The 15,345-nt window shown below is 43.6% G+C and overlaps 1 protein-coding gene across 1 annotated transcript; it reads right to left on the bottom strand.

Moving 5' to 3' along the window:
- Positions 1 to 1,930: 1,930 nt before the first annotated feature.
- Positions 1,931 to 4,197, bottom strand: LOC306784807 (homeobox protein Nkx-2.5-like; the record flags this gene model as incomplete). The annotated part of the gene is made up of 2 exons (XM_079278938.1): positions 1,931 to 2,574; positions 3,798 to 4,197. The coding sequence occupies 2 exons, from the start codon at positions 4,195 to 4,197 to the stop codon at positions 1,931 to 1,933; spliced, it is 1,044 nt and encodes a 347-aa protein (XP_079135064.1).
- Positions 4,198 to 15,345: the final 11,148 nt, after the last annotated feature.

The following is a 15,345-nucleotide window of genomic DNA, read 5'->3' as shown; positions in this document are numbered from 1 at the left end:
CATAAACGTGAAAACAAAAGTTGAAGAAGAATTGTCTGACATTCGAACCACATGTAGCCTGTTTTTAGCCCTCATTTGTGCGTAATCGCCAATTAGACGACAAAAATACTCAGAACCCAAAGTGACGTCAGCTATTCAAATGACCAACAGTCACATTTACAATAATATATAAAAACAGAAAAGCAGCACATTGTCACAGTTGGAATAAAGTTGTTCGCTTGATAAACATTTAGAATGACTCATCAATTAATCGAGTCATTTGAGCACCAAACCAAACGATTAAAAACGATTTGGTCTCGGATCATTTAGCTCATTGAATCAATAACTGGCCATGCCATTAAGATATGTTGCGTCTTAGTAAGACCTCTGAATCCATAAATCCCTATAAAACCTCCATACTTCATGCCTTCATTCTGTAATGTGGACATTTGACACGTTGATTCTGTGTAATCACTGTAATTGTCGAGCTCTCCTTGTGGCTTTATGTTAGAAAGAAACAGAAATCTGCATTACATGATCACTGCAGTCGTTGTTCCGTGCAGGATTAGGCTGTTACCTGTGAGAATAACATCGGTCTGAACTGAAATAACACTGAAATAAAAGCCCCCCCCCCTCCCCTTAAAATTCTCCCGTCCATTTTCCACAACGGGATAAATGGTGAAACTTGTAGCAATAATACCCCCTTCTTTCACACAAACGCCTCCCCGCTGCCATCTCCTCCAGCCCCGGCTGCCCCCGAAGCCTCGCGGCTGGGGGCTCTCGGAAGCCTTTCTCCGCGAACAAAAAAAAAAGAAGCCTCCTGAAGGGGAACAAAAGTGACCACATTTTCCCCCCGTGTCCCCCCCCCCCCCCCCCCCCCCCCTTCTCTGCGCAGAATAACCCGCTGCCTGGCCCTCAAATGGGAATATTAGGACGTCAATCTCACGGCCCCTGTGCGCCTTTGTCTTTGCTGAGTGCCCGGCTCTGCCTACCACACACCTTTTGTCCCACAATCCAATAAGGGCCATTATTCCCGTCTCCCTGGCTCGGCTGCTGCTCGCTCTTCGGGTGTATTTTAGGTGCTTAATCGCGTCCTTTAAAATACCTCAAATGGAGAATAACTTCCTCCTTTCACGCCGCCTGGCACCGGGACAAAGAGTTCCTGTGGCCCGGCCTCCTGCAGCAGCTCTGCCCCTTAATATGTTTGCGAGTGAGGTTTCTGCCTCCGTGCATCTGATTCACGTCTGTGATGGGAGCAATAATTATTGGATTATTGTTCTTATTCTTACTTTTTATTATTTAGGGGAAAATTCCGTTTCCGTTCTGTGACGTATTTCCCGTAGTTTCTAGCGCTGAGGACGTTTTACAACCAAAAATTAGGACACAATCTTTTGTTGTTGCTGGAATACAGAATCAAACGCACCTTTATTTCCCCTCATTTCTCTGATTTATTTGAATAGATGTGAAATAGACTAAAACAATTCTCTGTCCAACCAAAAAAACACCTTTTAAAAGCAATTCAATCTCTTCAAAAGCCTAAAAAGTTACCATGTTGAAAACAAACATTATTTTTAATAAAAAACGAATCATATTTTTTGAAGTTCAAAAAAGGAGAAATACGCACGTTTGTGCGTAATTTCCCCCTCTGTGCATCAGTCTTGTCGGTGCCAAACTAGAGCACCAACTATTGTTGGACCACAAAATGAAATTTCCCCGAAACTGCCTGTTCACATGTGTGACATCCGGACTTTCTGCACACTAATCTCGGCTATGGTACAGTCCAAGTAGCCGGTAATGTGAGTGAAATGTCAGGTGCATCCAAACTCGCATCCATTATATAAACACAACTGTTTTCGGAGGAGAAGTTAACACACTTCTAAAATCTTGTGTTTTGACTGAAAATGTAAGCGCTCCATAAAAACCCAGAGGCGCTAGTTGTGTTCTGGTGAGGCTACCAGGCCCGGATCCCCTGCAGGGAGCCCTGGCACGATGTGACCGCTGTCCCTTGGTGTGTCGGGGCCTCTGGGGAGCCGCCGAGGCCGCTCACGTTTCCCAAGTTCATGTTCATGAAGGCGTTGGAGGTGCCAGACGGGGGGAGGGTGGGGATGCTGGTGTAGGTGCAGCTGTAATTGGTGTTGTACGCGGGACTGTTGTACGTGTACGCCGGGTATCCGTTATATCCGTACGGGTTGGATCCGTACGGAGCAGCGGCGGAGGCGTAGCTCTGCGCTCCGCCCAGACACGGCTTCCCATCGCGCACCAGCACCGGCACAGCGACGCGCCGGGGCGGCGGAGGGTGGTGCTGCCCCACCGCCTCCAGAGACTTGTCCTGCCGCTGCCGCTTGCACTTGTAGCGGCGGTTCTGGAACCAGATCTTCACCTGGTTCGAGGTGAGCTTGAGGGTGGTCGCTAGGTGCTCGCGCTCGGGGGCGGACAGGTAGCGCTGCTGCTTGAAGCGCCGCTCCAGCTCGAAGACCTGCGCCTGGGAGAAGAGTACCCTGGGTCTCCGCCGGCTCCTCTGCTTCTGCACAGGCCGCTCCGAGTCACCCTGCCCGCCCTCCGCGGCCTCTTCCCGGGACGCCAAAGCGCAGCTCTCTGGGTGGGTTGGGGGAAGTCACATAAAAAGAGTTAATACCTCAAATCTTGAATATTATTTCCCAGAATATGATGCCACTTTGCCACTTTGCCACATTCAATAAAATACAAAAATAAAATCAACCACTGCAGACAAAACATTTCCTCTGTGTGTTTGAAAATATCCTATAAAATAGAACAACGTTCAGCACAGTGCACGAGAAAAAAGCTCAGATATTATTATGAAAATTAAACAACATATAAAACACCAGGAAGGCAGATGAACTGCAACAGATGGAAAAATAATATATTTAGGCTCAAATACGAGACTATGCCAATTATTGTTTTAAGCATACATTTTATTGACCTTCTGAACATAAAGCCACGAGCAGCTTAAGACCTCAATCCTTTTGTTGATATATATTATGAATATCTGTTGCGCCACGTGAGGAAGACGCGTCTGACTGTGTTTATCGGCACTACTTCGCGGTGGCATTTCTTTTACAAGCTCTTTAAACTAATTGTCGGTTTATGGTCCACACATCATAACAAGACTCCGCGCGGCTGAACCACTAGAAGGTGTTTGACATTTCCAGACTTCACTGGATCCGTCTCAGGCCGCACAAACATCGACCGCCGTCATTTAATAGCTCTTCATTGGGATGCTGTCTGCGTGAGGCGGAAGATGAATTTGAAAATATTTCTGAAACACTGTTTGCACTTTTATTAAACGAGATTTTTGTGTTGTTGCAATTTTTCCAAAACTTATATTTTGAGCTAAAGCTGGGGTTCATCTATTGGGTAAAAATAACAATACTGCAATAATAAACTACGACAGAGCTGCAGGATTATTATTATATTTTAGAAATGACGCAAAACCGATTTTTCTTTCTTTTTTCAGTCGGCTCACATTGTGTTTGACGCTAACATTTACCTTGTAATATATTACAAATGATTTTATTTTCATGATTCATTTACAAAGCTGAACTACATCGTGCGTAACAGATGTAACGCAGTCTGGGTTCAGGTTACAGGTGAAGCGCTTCTTGCGGCTCAACATGCAAATGATTTTTGCTGCCACTGATGTGAGATTGAAGATTTAAAACAGCTGCTTCTAGTCATGATTCATGCTGCAGCACTTTGATATGTTCTCTGATGAACACTGGTTGATATTATTCTGAGAAGTATTGACACACGTGTCCTTTGTTGCCTTTTGTCTGCGGCAGCTTGGCGCTTCAACTCACTGCTCTCTTGCTCGTCCAGCTCGGCGGCCTCCAGCTTGGCTCCCTGCAGGCCCGGGTGGACGTACATGTCCGGGGACAGGCTGGTCTCCCCTCTGTCCTCCTCGCGCGCCGCTAGCGCGCTGAGGTAGGCCAGGTTGTCCTCACCGTCCGAGAAGGGAGGACTGTCCCGGGCCCCGGCGAGCATGCAGGACGGCGGGGTTTGGAAATGCCGCCGCTGCTGGGGAGGAGACCCGGTCAACTGCTGCTGGCTGAGGGCTCGGTGCTGGAGCTCCAAGGACCCGGCCTGCTGCTTGAGGATATCCTTGACAGAAAACGGCGTGGAGGTGAGCGGGCTCTGCAGCATCATGTCATCCAGCTCCGACTCTGCAGCACCGAGGAAATGAAGCCCACCGAGTAACATGCACGCCCCTTCTACCTTTACACTCTTTTTCTAACAAATATTTGAGCGTAAAAGCCCCTTCTTTGGCAATTGGAGGTGCGTTAAGCCTCTGGAATCCCTCATCGCCGTAAAACGCACGAAAACAAGGGTAATAGTCCCGGTTTTGTCCATGCAGGTCTCCTCTCTGACAGATATAATGTCGGGCTTTGTAAGTGGAGTTTGGACCGGGGCGAAGGAGCGCCCCTGCCTCCTCTGATGTCAGGGGGAGGGGTGTGTGAAATGGAAAGTGCGTGTGCAAGGGAAGCATTTGGGAGATCTGGAGAGGGAGGGAAGGTGGGCGTACTTAACGTATGCTCAGGTCCTGGTTTTGTTTTCGGACTGGTGTGAATATAATAATATAATATGGACATTTAGTATTTTACAGACACCCTGCCCCTCCACTACTCTCCTGCCCTGAATTCGCCCAACAGCCTTTTATTTGTATCTTTTTACGCACAATTCTTTTCAGGTAAGAGACCTTTTCTTTTATTATGTGTTCAAACATGTTACTTGCAGTTTCCATCATTCCACAGTCAGTCAGAACACTGGTGTCCTTGTGGGCGCACAGATTTCGTGCGTAAATCTGTGCCCCCTTTTGGGGAGGCGCACCAATGCGGCACACTCGCTGCAGTGGCACGACAAGGTCAACAGGGCAAGGGGTGATAGTCAGGAACCTCTTCGCCGCTGTATTAACTACCCAGATACAAACCAAAAGTGGGCCTGGCCATCATTACGCAAAACACATACTTGTTTTTATAAAATTGAGAGGTTTAAGTCACATTTTGAATGTCTTAGTGGTCCAAATTGAAGACAGGAAATTGCGGATTTTGGTCGGTTCTTTTCCAACATGCAGACCCAGAGCAACCAAAGCCCTGATCTAAAGAGATGCTGTGTCTGTTTCCAGAAAGACTTTTGCTGAGAGAACTCCTCTGAAGGCCGCTCATCGATGGCATCATGAAGCTGAGGTTTGTTGAGATTCTTTCAAATCTTTTACGTTTGCTCTTCAGTTTGGAGGAGATGCCAAAGTTTCCAAAGAACTCTGTCACACGTCACAACAGAGAGTTATTCAATTTACCGTACTTTTCGGACTATAAGCCGCTACTTTTTACCCCACGCTTTGAGGCGTCGGCTTATAGTCCGGTGCGATTTATATACGGATTTTTCCTAGTTTTTCTCCCCACAACAACAACCGCAACTTCCGGTTCCGGTCTAACACAACATTTACGAGCTCCCGACACAGAACAGTTGCTACCAGCAACCCCTCTGCTACCAGCTGTTACTGACAGGGTCGCTACAATATGGATGAAGGACCTTTGACCTCTCACTAGGACTGTTAACAAAAAAGGTTGAACGGCAAGATGCTTTTAACAGTACATGTCCGACTCGCTAGCTTCTAAGCTAATTTTAACATTACGGCCAATGGGGAAATGCTAACCGCGATTAGCATTAGCAAATATAAGCTCAAGGGCGGATTTGCCTCGGGAGCAAAGTGACACTGAGGGTGCAGAGCAGCTAGCAGAGCTACGAGCTACGAGCAACAACAGTTATTGCGTGTTTTTCTGTGCGTGTTTTTGAGTGAGAGAAATAAATCATCTTGGTTTGCAATATAACTCTGCTGTCCTGAGTCCTGTTGTAGAAGACAACTTTAGTACTGTTGAAAGCATCTTGCTGTTCAACGGGGACACCTGCGGCTTATAGACCAGTGCGGCTTATCTGTGTACAAATTATTTTTTCTTTTAAAAATCAGCTGGTGCGGCCTATACACCGGCGCGCTCTATAGTCCGGAAAGCACGGTATATTCAGTGGAGTCATTAAAGGCCGCCCTGAGTTTCAGATGTCACTCTTCCCTCGTGAGAAAAGCTCCACCAGTAAAACTCCGATAAGGAATCGTTTGTACCTTTTAAATTCAGGTTCGAGAGGTTAAACGTTGCTGTTCTCACCCTTTACTGCTGAACAGGTAGCATCTACAAACTCTCCATATGTTTTGATTCCACGCTCCGGTCCCGTCCCGGCACTCCGGCCGTCCAGCAGCCGGCTGCTCTCGGTGTCTCTCCGTCCTCTTTATCTCGGGCGTTGTATTAATAACCGGCCCGTGCCGATAAGCAGGGCCCCCCGGGGCAATTAAGATTCCTCCAGGAAAAACTGACCGACGTTTTTAGCCAGAACTAATCTGCTCCTATCAGCTCCCCTTTCCGTTTTGCAGCGGGACCCCCCTCTCCTCCGTCACCCCGCTCCATCCTGCAGGAGTTCCTTTCTGAAAACAAACAGCAAAGTTCTCAGAAAAGTCTGATTTTAGAAAATATTGAGAGAAATACACATATTTTACATTTCACATGGATGTTCTCTTATGTGCTTTACTGAAAAAGCATGTCTACTAGAATAATAATGTTTAATGAGCCACTTTCATTTCACATTAATATTGTTATATATATGAATAATATTACAGCTATAAAGTTGGTAAAAGTGTGACATGAACTCTAATTGTTAGACCATTTCAGACAAGCATTCCATAATGTGACCAACCAAACTCGATCAAACTAAATATTTAAAAAATTAAATCACAAATGTTTACATTTTATTTTGTTTCAGGGAGTTTGAACAGATTACTTTAAAGTCGTCAAACTGTGGGCTGTATGAATATTTATAAGTTCAAGAAACTGTATAAAGGACAAAGTAAGAATAATAACGAACAATGAATGAGTAATGAATGAGTAATCTGTTCTCTTTGTTGTTTGATTCGTTGCGTATGGCTTGATTCTGATTTCTCATGCTACTGTAAGTGACTGTAATTGATGAGCATCTATTATTTATTTATGTTTTGAGTAATATATAATAGAGTTGTGTTTGTTCTATGAGCGGAACAAATAACGTCTGAATGTTGCTTCAAAGCCTTCTGCACACTTCTCTACTGACATCGGCTGTGTGATTCTGGGGAAGACTGCTAAAAACCTTCTATTGCAATTCATAAATTCATATTTTGAAGTTTCATTTGTGTGCAATCAGAGAAATTAAACTACTCTTTATGCAAATAAAACCCCTAAAATTTGCAGAAATATGACATGCAGAGGACCCTGGTGCCCTCAGCGATGCCGCTCTGTGTTCAAAGATTTGAACACATGAAATATATTTCATTGTTAACTCAGAGGCACTGATGACACAAAACATTTGGTGATTAAAAAGCTGCAGAGCTTGTTGGTAAAAGATTCTCTCAGACTGATGTCGAGGAAGTCGCCGTGTTTTCAGGAAAATCAGCACTTGAACTGAAAGTGTTACATGTTTTTCCGGTTTCACAGAGAGGTTTCATTTCTAGGTGGACATACTGGAGTCTGCTGGGGTTCAAAGGTCATCAATGCTGTTGTTCTGAAATTGTGGATCGCTGTGATCTTCAGTGTCTTCATATCGGACACTTTTTTCATCTAATAATTAATGCCAAAAAACTGAAGAAATTGTTCCAGATCATAAAACTCTGATGAATGTGCAGCGACCCTCACGTGACGTTAGTTTGATGCTCTTCTGGCTTAGGGCCCCTCAAACACCTGGGGCCCCCAAACAGAGTGGAAATATGAACTCCATTTTTAATCATCATATTGTAGTAAAGCTCAAGCTAGGGGAATCTTTTGGGAATAATCTGTCGAATGCAGTCAAAGTTTTCATTTTACTGTCCAAAAATATTTGAACAAATCACAAATTGGGGGTTTCATGGACACTGAAACACATTTTGCGATTATGAGAGCATGTTAAGTTTTCTACAAATGCTTTTTTGAAACACAAAATAATAAATATAAATATTTAACAAATTAAATTGTATATTTCCATAAGAGGGACACTGTGCAGAACAGGCCCTCTTTAGGACTCCAATTTAAAGTTTTCTCTGTTATATCATGATTTCATTGCATATTTTCATAAGTGTGTCTCTAAACTGGACACTGGGGGCCTCTCACAGACCTGCTGGCCCCCCCCTCCACAGGTACTAAACATCCTGATGTGCAGCTCTGGAATCAGACAGATATATGTGAGGTTGTCCCCGCAGACTCGACGGCAACTCTCTCCGATTCACGCTACATCATCATCATCAGCATCATCAGCGCGTCCTCGTAAAATAGGGCCAAACAAAGGCCGGGTAGTGTTTAGACTGGCCCCCGGCCGCCTCCATTTACTTTAAATAAGCATTAAATCCAACGACGCCAGGCTGAGCGCTGTGTTCTCTGTGTGTCAGACGGGCCGACGCTCTTCAGCAGCGATGGGAAAGAAAATAAAACTGTTTTAGTTGAAGTTAAGTGACGGTTATTCTGGGACGAGGTTTCCAAACTGTGGTTCAGGGATCTCCAGGAGTCCTTGAAGGACTTCCAGGATGTATTTCCAAAAAGTTTCCATGCCGATGAACAGATCGTGTTTCGCCTGAAATCAGTTGGAATTCAAAACTTACATTTTAGACTTTGTTGCCTTAAACCAGTTAAGAAAGAAAACTTTGATCAAAACAAGTTGTAGCTGTAAACCCCCCAAAATAAAGGAAAAAATGCAGCAAGCTCCTCTTAATAAGATTTTAAAAAAATAAGATTTCATAGCAATGTCACCGTTCATGGATTATCATTCCAGATCAGCAGCTGTTATATGGGAGTTCTAGAGGGACTAATTCCTTATTTCATTTTGATCTGAAACCTTTTAAGAACTCCCTGAAGAAGAAATAACCACTTTTTTAAGGTTTGGGAACGATCGTGGTCATGTTTTAGAAACCCAACAAAACAAACAGCTGCTGTTATAAAGACCAACGTTTTGTCGACCCATCCACCACGACTTCCTCCTTCTGCAAACCTTTTGGCTGCACAATAACGTCCCAATCTTTGCTCCTGACGCTCATTATTACTGCGACCGCTAGAGGAGTTTGTCACTTCCATGTTAACAAATGTCATTTGTGCAACACGTCCTCACACTTTCACCACAGAATAGGTCGTTTGCCAATTACTCCCAAAACAACATATTTGACCGTTGGAGAGCACCGGTGACAGTTTTAAACACATCGTTAACGTTACATGGCCAAATTAAGGACGTTTGTTCCGCAAATTAGGTTACGTAGGTTCAGTATTTTACGTCAGATAACTTTTTTGAAAGTCTACACGGGGCAGGAACAGAGGTCTCCTGGGTGACTGTCCCGTGGGTGTTTCATTGGCTGGTTATGGGACAACAAGGCCCCACCAGCTCTGCAGGAGCAAGACACAGACTATAGTTGTTGCGCCTCTCTTTGTAGCTGCTTTGTGACTCTTTGTGTTGCGTCTGTTTGAAGTTGCTTACTGTCTCTTTGTAGTCATTTTGCATCTCTTTAGTTGTTTTAGTCTTTTTGTAGCTATTTTTTGTCTGTGGTGGTTTTGCGCCTTTGTTTAGTCATTTTGTGTTATGTCTCTTTGTAGTTGATGTGTCTCTTAGTAATGTTGTGTCTCTTTGTGGTTGATGTGTCTCTTAGTAATGTTGTGTCTCTTTGTAGTTGATGTGTCTCTTAGTAATGTTGTGTCTCTTTGTAGTTGATGTGTCTCTTAGTAATGTTGTGTCTCTTTGTGGTTGATGTGTCTCTTAGTAATGTTGTGTATCTTTAATGTGTCTCTTAGTAATGTTGTGTCTCTTTGTAGTTGATGTGTCTCTTAGTAATGTTGTGTATCTTTAATGTGTCTCTTAGTAATGTTGTGTCTCTTTGTAGTTGATGTGTCTCTTAGTAATGTTGTGTCTCTTTGTGGTTGATGTGTCTCTTAGTAATGTTGTGTATCTTTAATGTGTCTCTTAGTAATGTTGTGTCTCTTTGTAGTTGATGTGTCTCTTAGTAATGTTGTGTATCTTTAATGTGTCTCTTAGTAATGTTGTGTCTAACGACAGCCACTAGAGGTCACCGACATTAAAATGGATCGTAATATGCTGCTTGTTGACCTTTAAGCCGTTTTCTTGGGAGGACACTCTGTTTTTTATTTGGATGTTGTGGTTTTTCAGATGCAAAGTCACGAGAGCATGAAAAAAGCCAATCTTATTTGATATATGTGTCTCCAATGATCCACCACATGTTTGCATTATTTTCAATCAGAGGAAGATACTCTCGCTGATGTTTTGATTGTGCCACCAAGTCCTGCGGCCTTACTGAGCTTTTTTAGCTTCTTTTAGCTCAGTGTTTTGATTTTAAAACGTAACTTTTATTACTGTCTCAAGGCTCTCATCAACATTGTTTCCAGCAACAGGACGAAGCTGTTTATAGCATAAAACAACTCAAATGAAAGTGAATATTGGAAACTCTTCGTGTTTTGTGTGGGTGAACCTCAGGGATCATGACTGGGACCTCTGAGGTTTGGTCTTCGTGTATGAAGCCATGCAGGAAAGTTTCTTGAGGACTTCAAATGTATAGCCAAACAACTGCAGAGTGAGACTCAGATAAACGTCAATCAGGGAGAAGGAGGTTGTTCAGCTTTCAGCCTGACTGGTGCTGACAGAGCTGAAGGAAGACTGTGACCTTTGTGGAGCTTCTGTTTGGGTCTTTATCTTTCACACAAACAGAGATAAGTCAGTTCAAATGTCAGTGGAAAGTTAGCAGAAGTTTGAAGCGTTAACATTATAGCTTAGCTTCTTTTTACTGGAACACACAAAAATATTGTTATTAAAGGATAAAACTTTACAAATAATAAAATGCAATTCTAACTCTTTGGTTTCTGAATTTAGATACTTAGATAATCCTCATGTTGCATAATATATGCTTTAGAGTCAGAAGTACTCCAGACATTCACGTCAGTAAGTACAAGTAGTTATACCACAGTGCAGAAATACTCTGTTACAAGTAGTAGTATTAGCATCTAAATATACTAAGTAAAGTACCAAAAGTAAAAGTAATTATTATGCAGAATGCCCCATTTCAGAATTACATATTATTGGATTGTAATCATTGAACGATCATTTATCACTTCAATGTTGAAGCTGGTAAAGGTTGTTATATACTGCTGCATAGCTTAATCACATTTTATCTGTTGATAAATATCATATGTAAAAAATATCGGTATCGGTATATCATGTTATATTATTACATTATGTTATGTCTTCTTATGTTATATTATATTGTATTTGTGTGCATTCTGATGCAATTTTGTCTGGAGGCTACAACTTTCCTGTTACTTCAGTGATTATTTAGTATGGATCCCTTTCTCTCGTACTGTGTGAGCGCGCGTGCGTGTGAGCGCGCGCGCGCGCGTGGGCGTGCGTGCGTGTGTGTGTGAGTGTGAGTGGTTGAGTGTGGTTGTGTGTGTGAATGGAGGTAACAATAGGAAACGCTACACCTCTTGTCTGCTGTCATTTGCGGCCCAGCGGAGGCGCCAGGCGGCTCTGGATGGTTGGATGGAGAGAGAGGAGCGATAATCTCTGCCAACCGAGTGTGTGTGTGTGCGTGTGTGCGTGCGTGCGTGCGTGTGAGAGTGTGAGAGTGAGAGAGAAACGGAAACACAAACTATTAGAATGTTAAACGTTAAAACAAACACGTATGTTGTAAATCTCTTCGTGTTGAAATTGTTCTTCATAATCAGATTAACTCTGAAATGGGAACAACTAATTAACTCAATACCAACAAAAATACAAAGAACACAGTTTATGATATATCTGCTGCAAACAACATACAACATGTAACGATCAGTGCCGGAAAACTATAGATTCGTTTCAGAATAAAATACATTCAATTAAACAACTAAAGAATCCATTTCAGAATCTTCACTGTAGAATAGTACATAAATAAAACAGGACATTAATAGATTCGTACAACATATATAGTCTGGAAGCATTTGAAACGTGAAGCACATACAAGACAACTTCATTTAACGGAAATACGGTATTTTAAAGTCAATATTGTATTCTATATTTTTCCGCGTTTCGACTTCAAAGATATATTTTTGTAGCATATTAAATTGGGTGTTTTCTTTTAATTTTTTATTGTCATATTACAAACACATTTTGTCTTAATTTGAGAAAATCATAATTCTGTTTTGTAATTTGAAAGTTTCTACGAAATTCAAACCTGTGATGCTTCTTTTTATTCAGTCCGTCTGGTCTTTAGTTTGTTTAAATGTTGTAAAATAACTGTTCTTTCCACACAAATATATTCATGGTTTATTCTTTTACGCCTCGACATGAAATCTTCACAAGATTGAACGCATTACCTTCGATGTGTAATATTTCATATTGAAGATGACTGAGAGCTGTGATGGAAACTAACGCTCTGCCAGAGGACCTCTATCTGTTTATACAAAATACTTACAAACTGAAAGACTCCGATCATTGTAAATTAAATGTAAACATGCAAAAATGTTTACACTTTTTTTTGAAAGTGTAAATCTTGATTCTTCGCCTCTCTGTTCGCAGCTGATGCGTAAAAACCTCGCGCGTCTCGCTGGCTGCGGGCCTTTCGCGCACGGGTGCAATCGCCCGTGCGTGCATGCGTGCGTGTGTTTAGATAGCCCAGGCCTGCAGCCAGTAATAGCTCCATTAGGCAGAGTGAGAAGACGCTATCTCAGTGATCCGTAACGTCTATGTCCGCTCAGCAGGACGCAACCGGCGGCCACACACACACACACACACACGCACACACACGCACACACACACACACACACGCACACTTCTCCCCGCTAACTACGGCTTAACTTCGAAAGCACCGCCCGGATCCAACAGAGATAATTAGAAAATAAAAGCAACACTTGAAATGTTCCTTTTTGTCCATCAGCGTTAACGTGTTGGACACGTCTTTCGCCCCTAAAAAGCGCCGCGCCTCCTCTCTGCTGATGTGTTTGGCTCTCATTCAGAACTCCGAGTCGTTCAAAGTTTGGGACAGGCGTCTATAATCTCTCACACACAACCCCAAATACACCGCATGACGCAACCGGCTCTGTTTACGAACCCGCCCCGGCCTGCTGTATAAATTGCAGCGTTGAATGGTTTACCTAATGGGACTTCTGTTTCTCGTTTTCTGTCACCCGGCACGCCAGACTCCGCTGACAAACGACCGACTTTTACCGGCAGAGGAATTCCTGATTTATGTGGGAAATGAAACGAGAGAGAAATGTGTGGTGTGGTGGTTTTTTTTTGTTTTTTTTGCAAATAAAGTAAATGTCCTCCACCCGGCAATTAAGACCGGAACATTTGTATACAAACGCACCAGAAGAGAGGAGGCATCCAGAGTGATAGATGTGTGTTTTCTTATTTCTCATATCGAAGGAGGAATAAACTGGAGCTGCACGCAGGGAGGGAGGAGACCCGCCGCCCAGTATATCGACTCGTAAAGCCTCCACTTCCATTGTTATTACTGCGGAGGAAACAAGACGTTACACGGCGCTCTGATTTATGACCGTGTTGTTTCTTAGCTTAAGTAGACGTTTCCAGAGGGGCGTGTTGCTTTAATTTGATGAGGGAAAGAAACGCACGCAGAGGTCTCCAGAAATTAAAAAAAGAAAGAAAATAACGCTCTTGAGTCTTCACACCGCGGGGGATTCATTTCCTCTGATGAGAAGTCTGCCTGTCTGTGTATAAACTTGGGGGCATTAGTGCCTCCGGAGGGGGGGGGACAGACCACTCCATCACAGCGCAGACAGTCCGGATTCCCCTCCCGCACCATTAGAGCCCCTTCGCCCTATTTCTTTTTCTCTCACCGAGCGTCGACTTTATCAGCTCTCTATCTTCCAAACAGCGTCCAGCTCTGGATGCTTTACAACCCGCCGAGGGGCTTCATCCATCAATCACTGCGGGCCGAGTCTGTCTCTGTCCGGGTGCTTCACATTGGACAACACCGACGGAGGCGAAATACGTTTTTTGTTTTAAATGACTAATATTAAGGCCTATTTGTGTACATTTTAAGTGGTATAAATGGAAGAATCGCGTGCGTAAAACCATAATCGTGGTGAAGGCTTCAGGAAAGTGATTCTTTCTAAATGGGCGAGAAGATAAATAAAGAAAATATCTCCAGAAATATTGTGCAAACACGAAACTCTTTGCTGATTCCACAGTAATGGATTTTATTTTTACTGAAACTCTTAAATGTCAATATTTTTGTCAGAGCGTTTTGGGGGATACATTTACATCCAACATGAGTTTTGACACGTGAGCTCATCCCGGGAAGACAGACTGTATTTCTTTAAGACCAAAGAAGGAAACATTTCACCATTAAGCCACTTTCTCTCTCTGCGTCTCTTTATAAAGAAAACACTGCTTTTTCTTTCATCATTTATCCTCCAGAATAAATGCGTTTAGACTTTTCAGAGTGGCTTCAACGTTTTTGCTTTTTTCCCTCATTTGGCCTCATATATCCAAAGACATTTACAGAAATCCTCCTCCTCGGCCTTTTAACATGTTTGTGTTTGGTATTTTGTTATGTTTTGTTTTTTTGCCGCCTGCAAACCGTCTGTGCCAGACGGAGAGCCATTCGACGGGTCGGGATGTATATCGTCCAGTGTGGACAGCGGGCCTGCTGGAGCTCACTCGTTCAGAGGACGCGGAGAAAGTTCCCACTCACACGACCTCTGTCAGCCCTGATGAATTAGCTCCGAAGGCACAAAGATTCCCTGAAACCTGTTAACAACAATACGTGCAGCTGAAGCGCGTGCGCACAGTATTTGTCAGTTCATTTGTTGTTTTTTTACAACTTTTCTTGCGCAATAAATAAACAGTTTTGAGGCCTAAATATTATCAGATCAATATGAGACATAACTCTAAAATGTGCCTTTAACTTACTTTAATATTCAATGAAATTATTAAAAGTAACATTTGTTCATAAACGCGCTTTGTTTCGCTTTTACGCACGCGGGAGGCAAAGTCGACCTGTGCGTGTGTTGACCTGCCGGTTACCCCACCTCCGCTGAGGGACGGAGGGGCCTCCGTGCGCGCGGCGTGCCGCTGCCGGTCCACCCGAGCGGCTCTCCGTGTTTAGGCGGAGGAAGAGGTCTGTTTCCTGGATCAGGCTAAACACGGGCCTCTGGAGCGCCGCGCTCAGGCGGGACCGGCCGACTTCTGGCCGGACGGACAACGGCAATAGATCACTTTGACCACCGGGGGCTCCAGGGGCGCACAGCTGGGAAGGCTCGGTACCAGAAGGAGGAGGAGGGGGGTCAAGGACCCCCTGCACCGCCCGCTGCT

Source organism: Melanostigma gelatinosum, assembly GCF_949748355.1.
Source record: "Melanostigma gelatinosum genome assembly, chromosome: 11".
Lineage (NCBI taxonomy): Eukaryota > Metazoa > Chordata > Actinopteri > Perciformes > Zoarcidae > Melanostigma > Melanostigma gelatinosum.
This window is presented reverse-complemented; position numbering and strand designations above follow the sequence as displayed.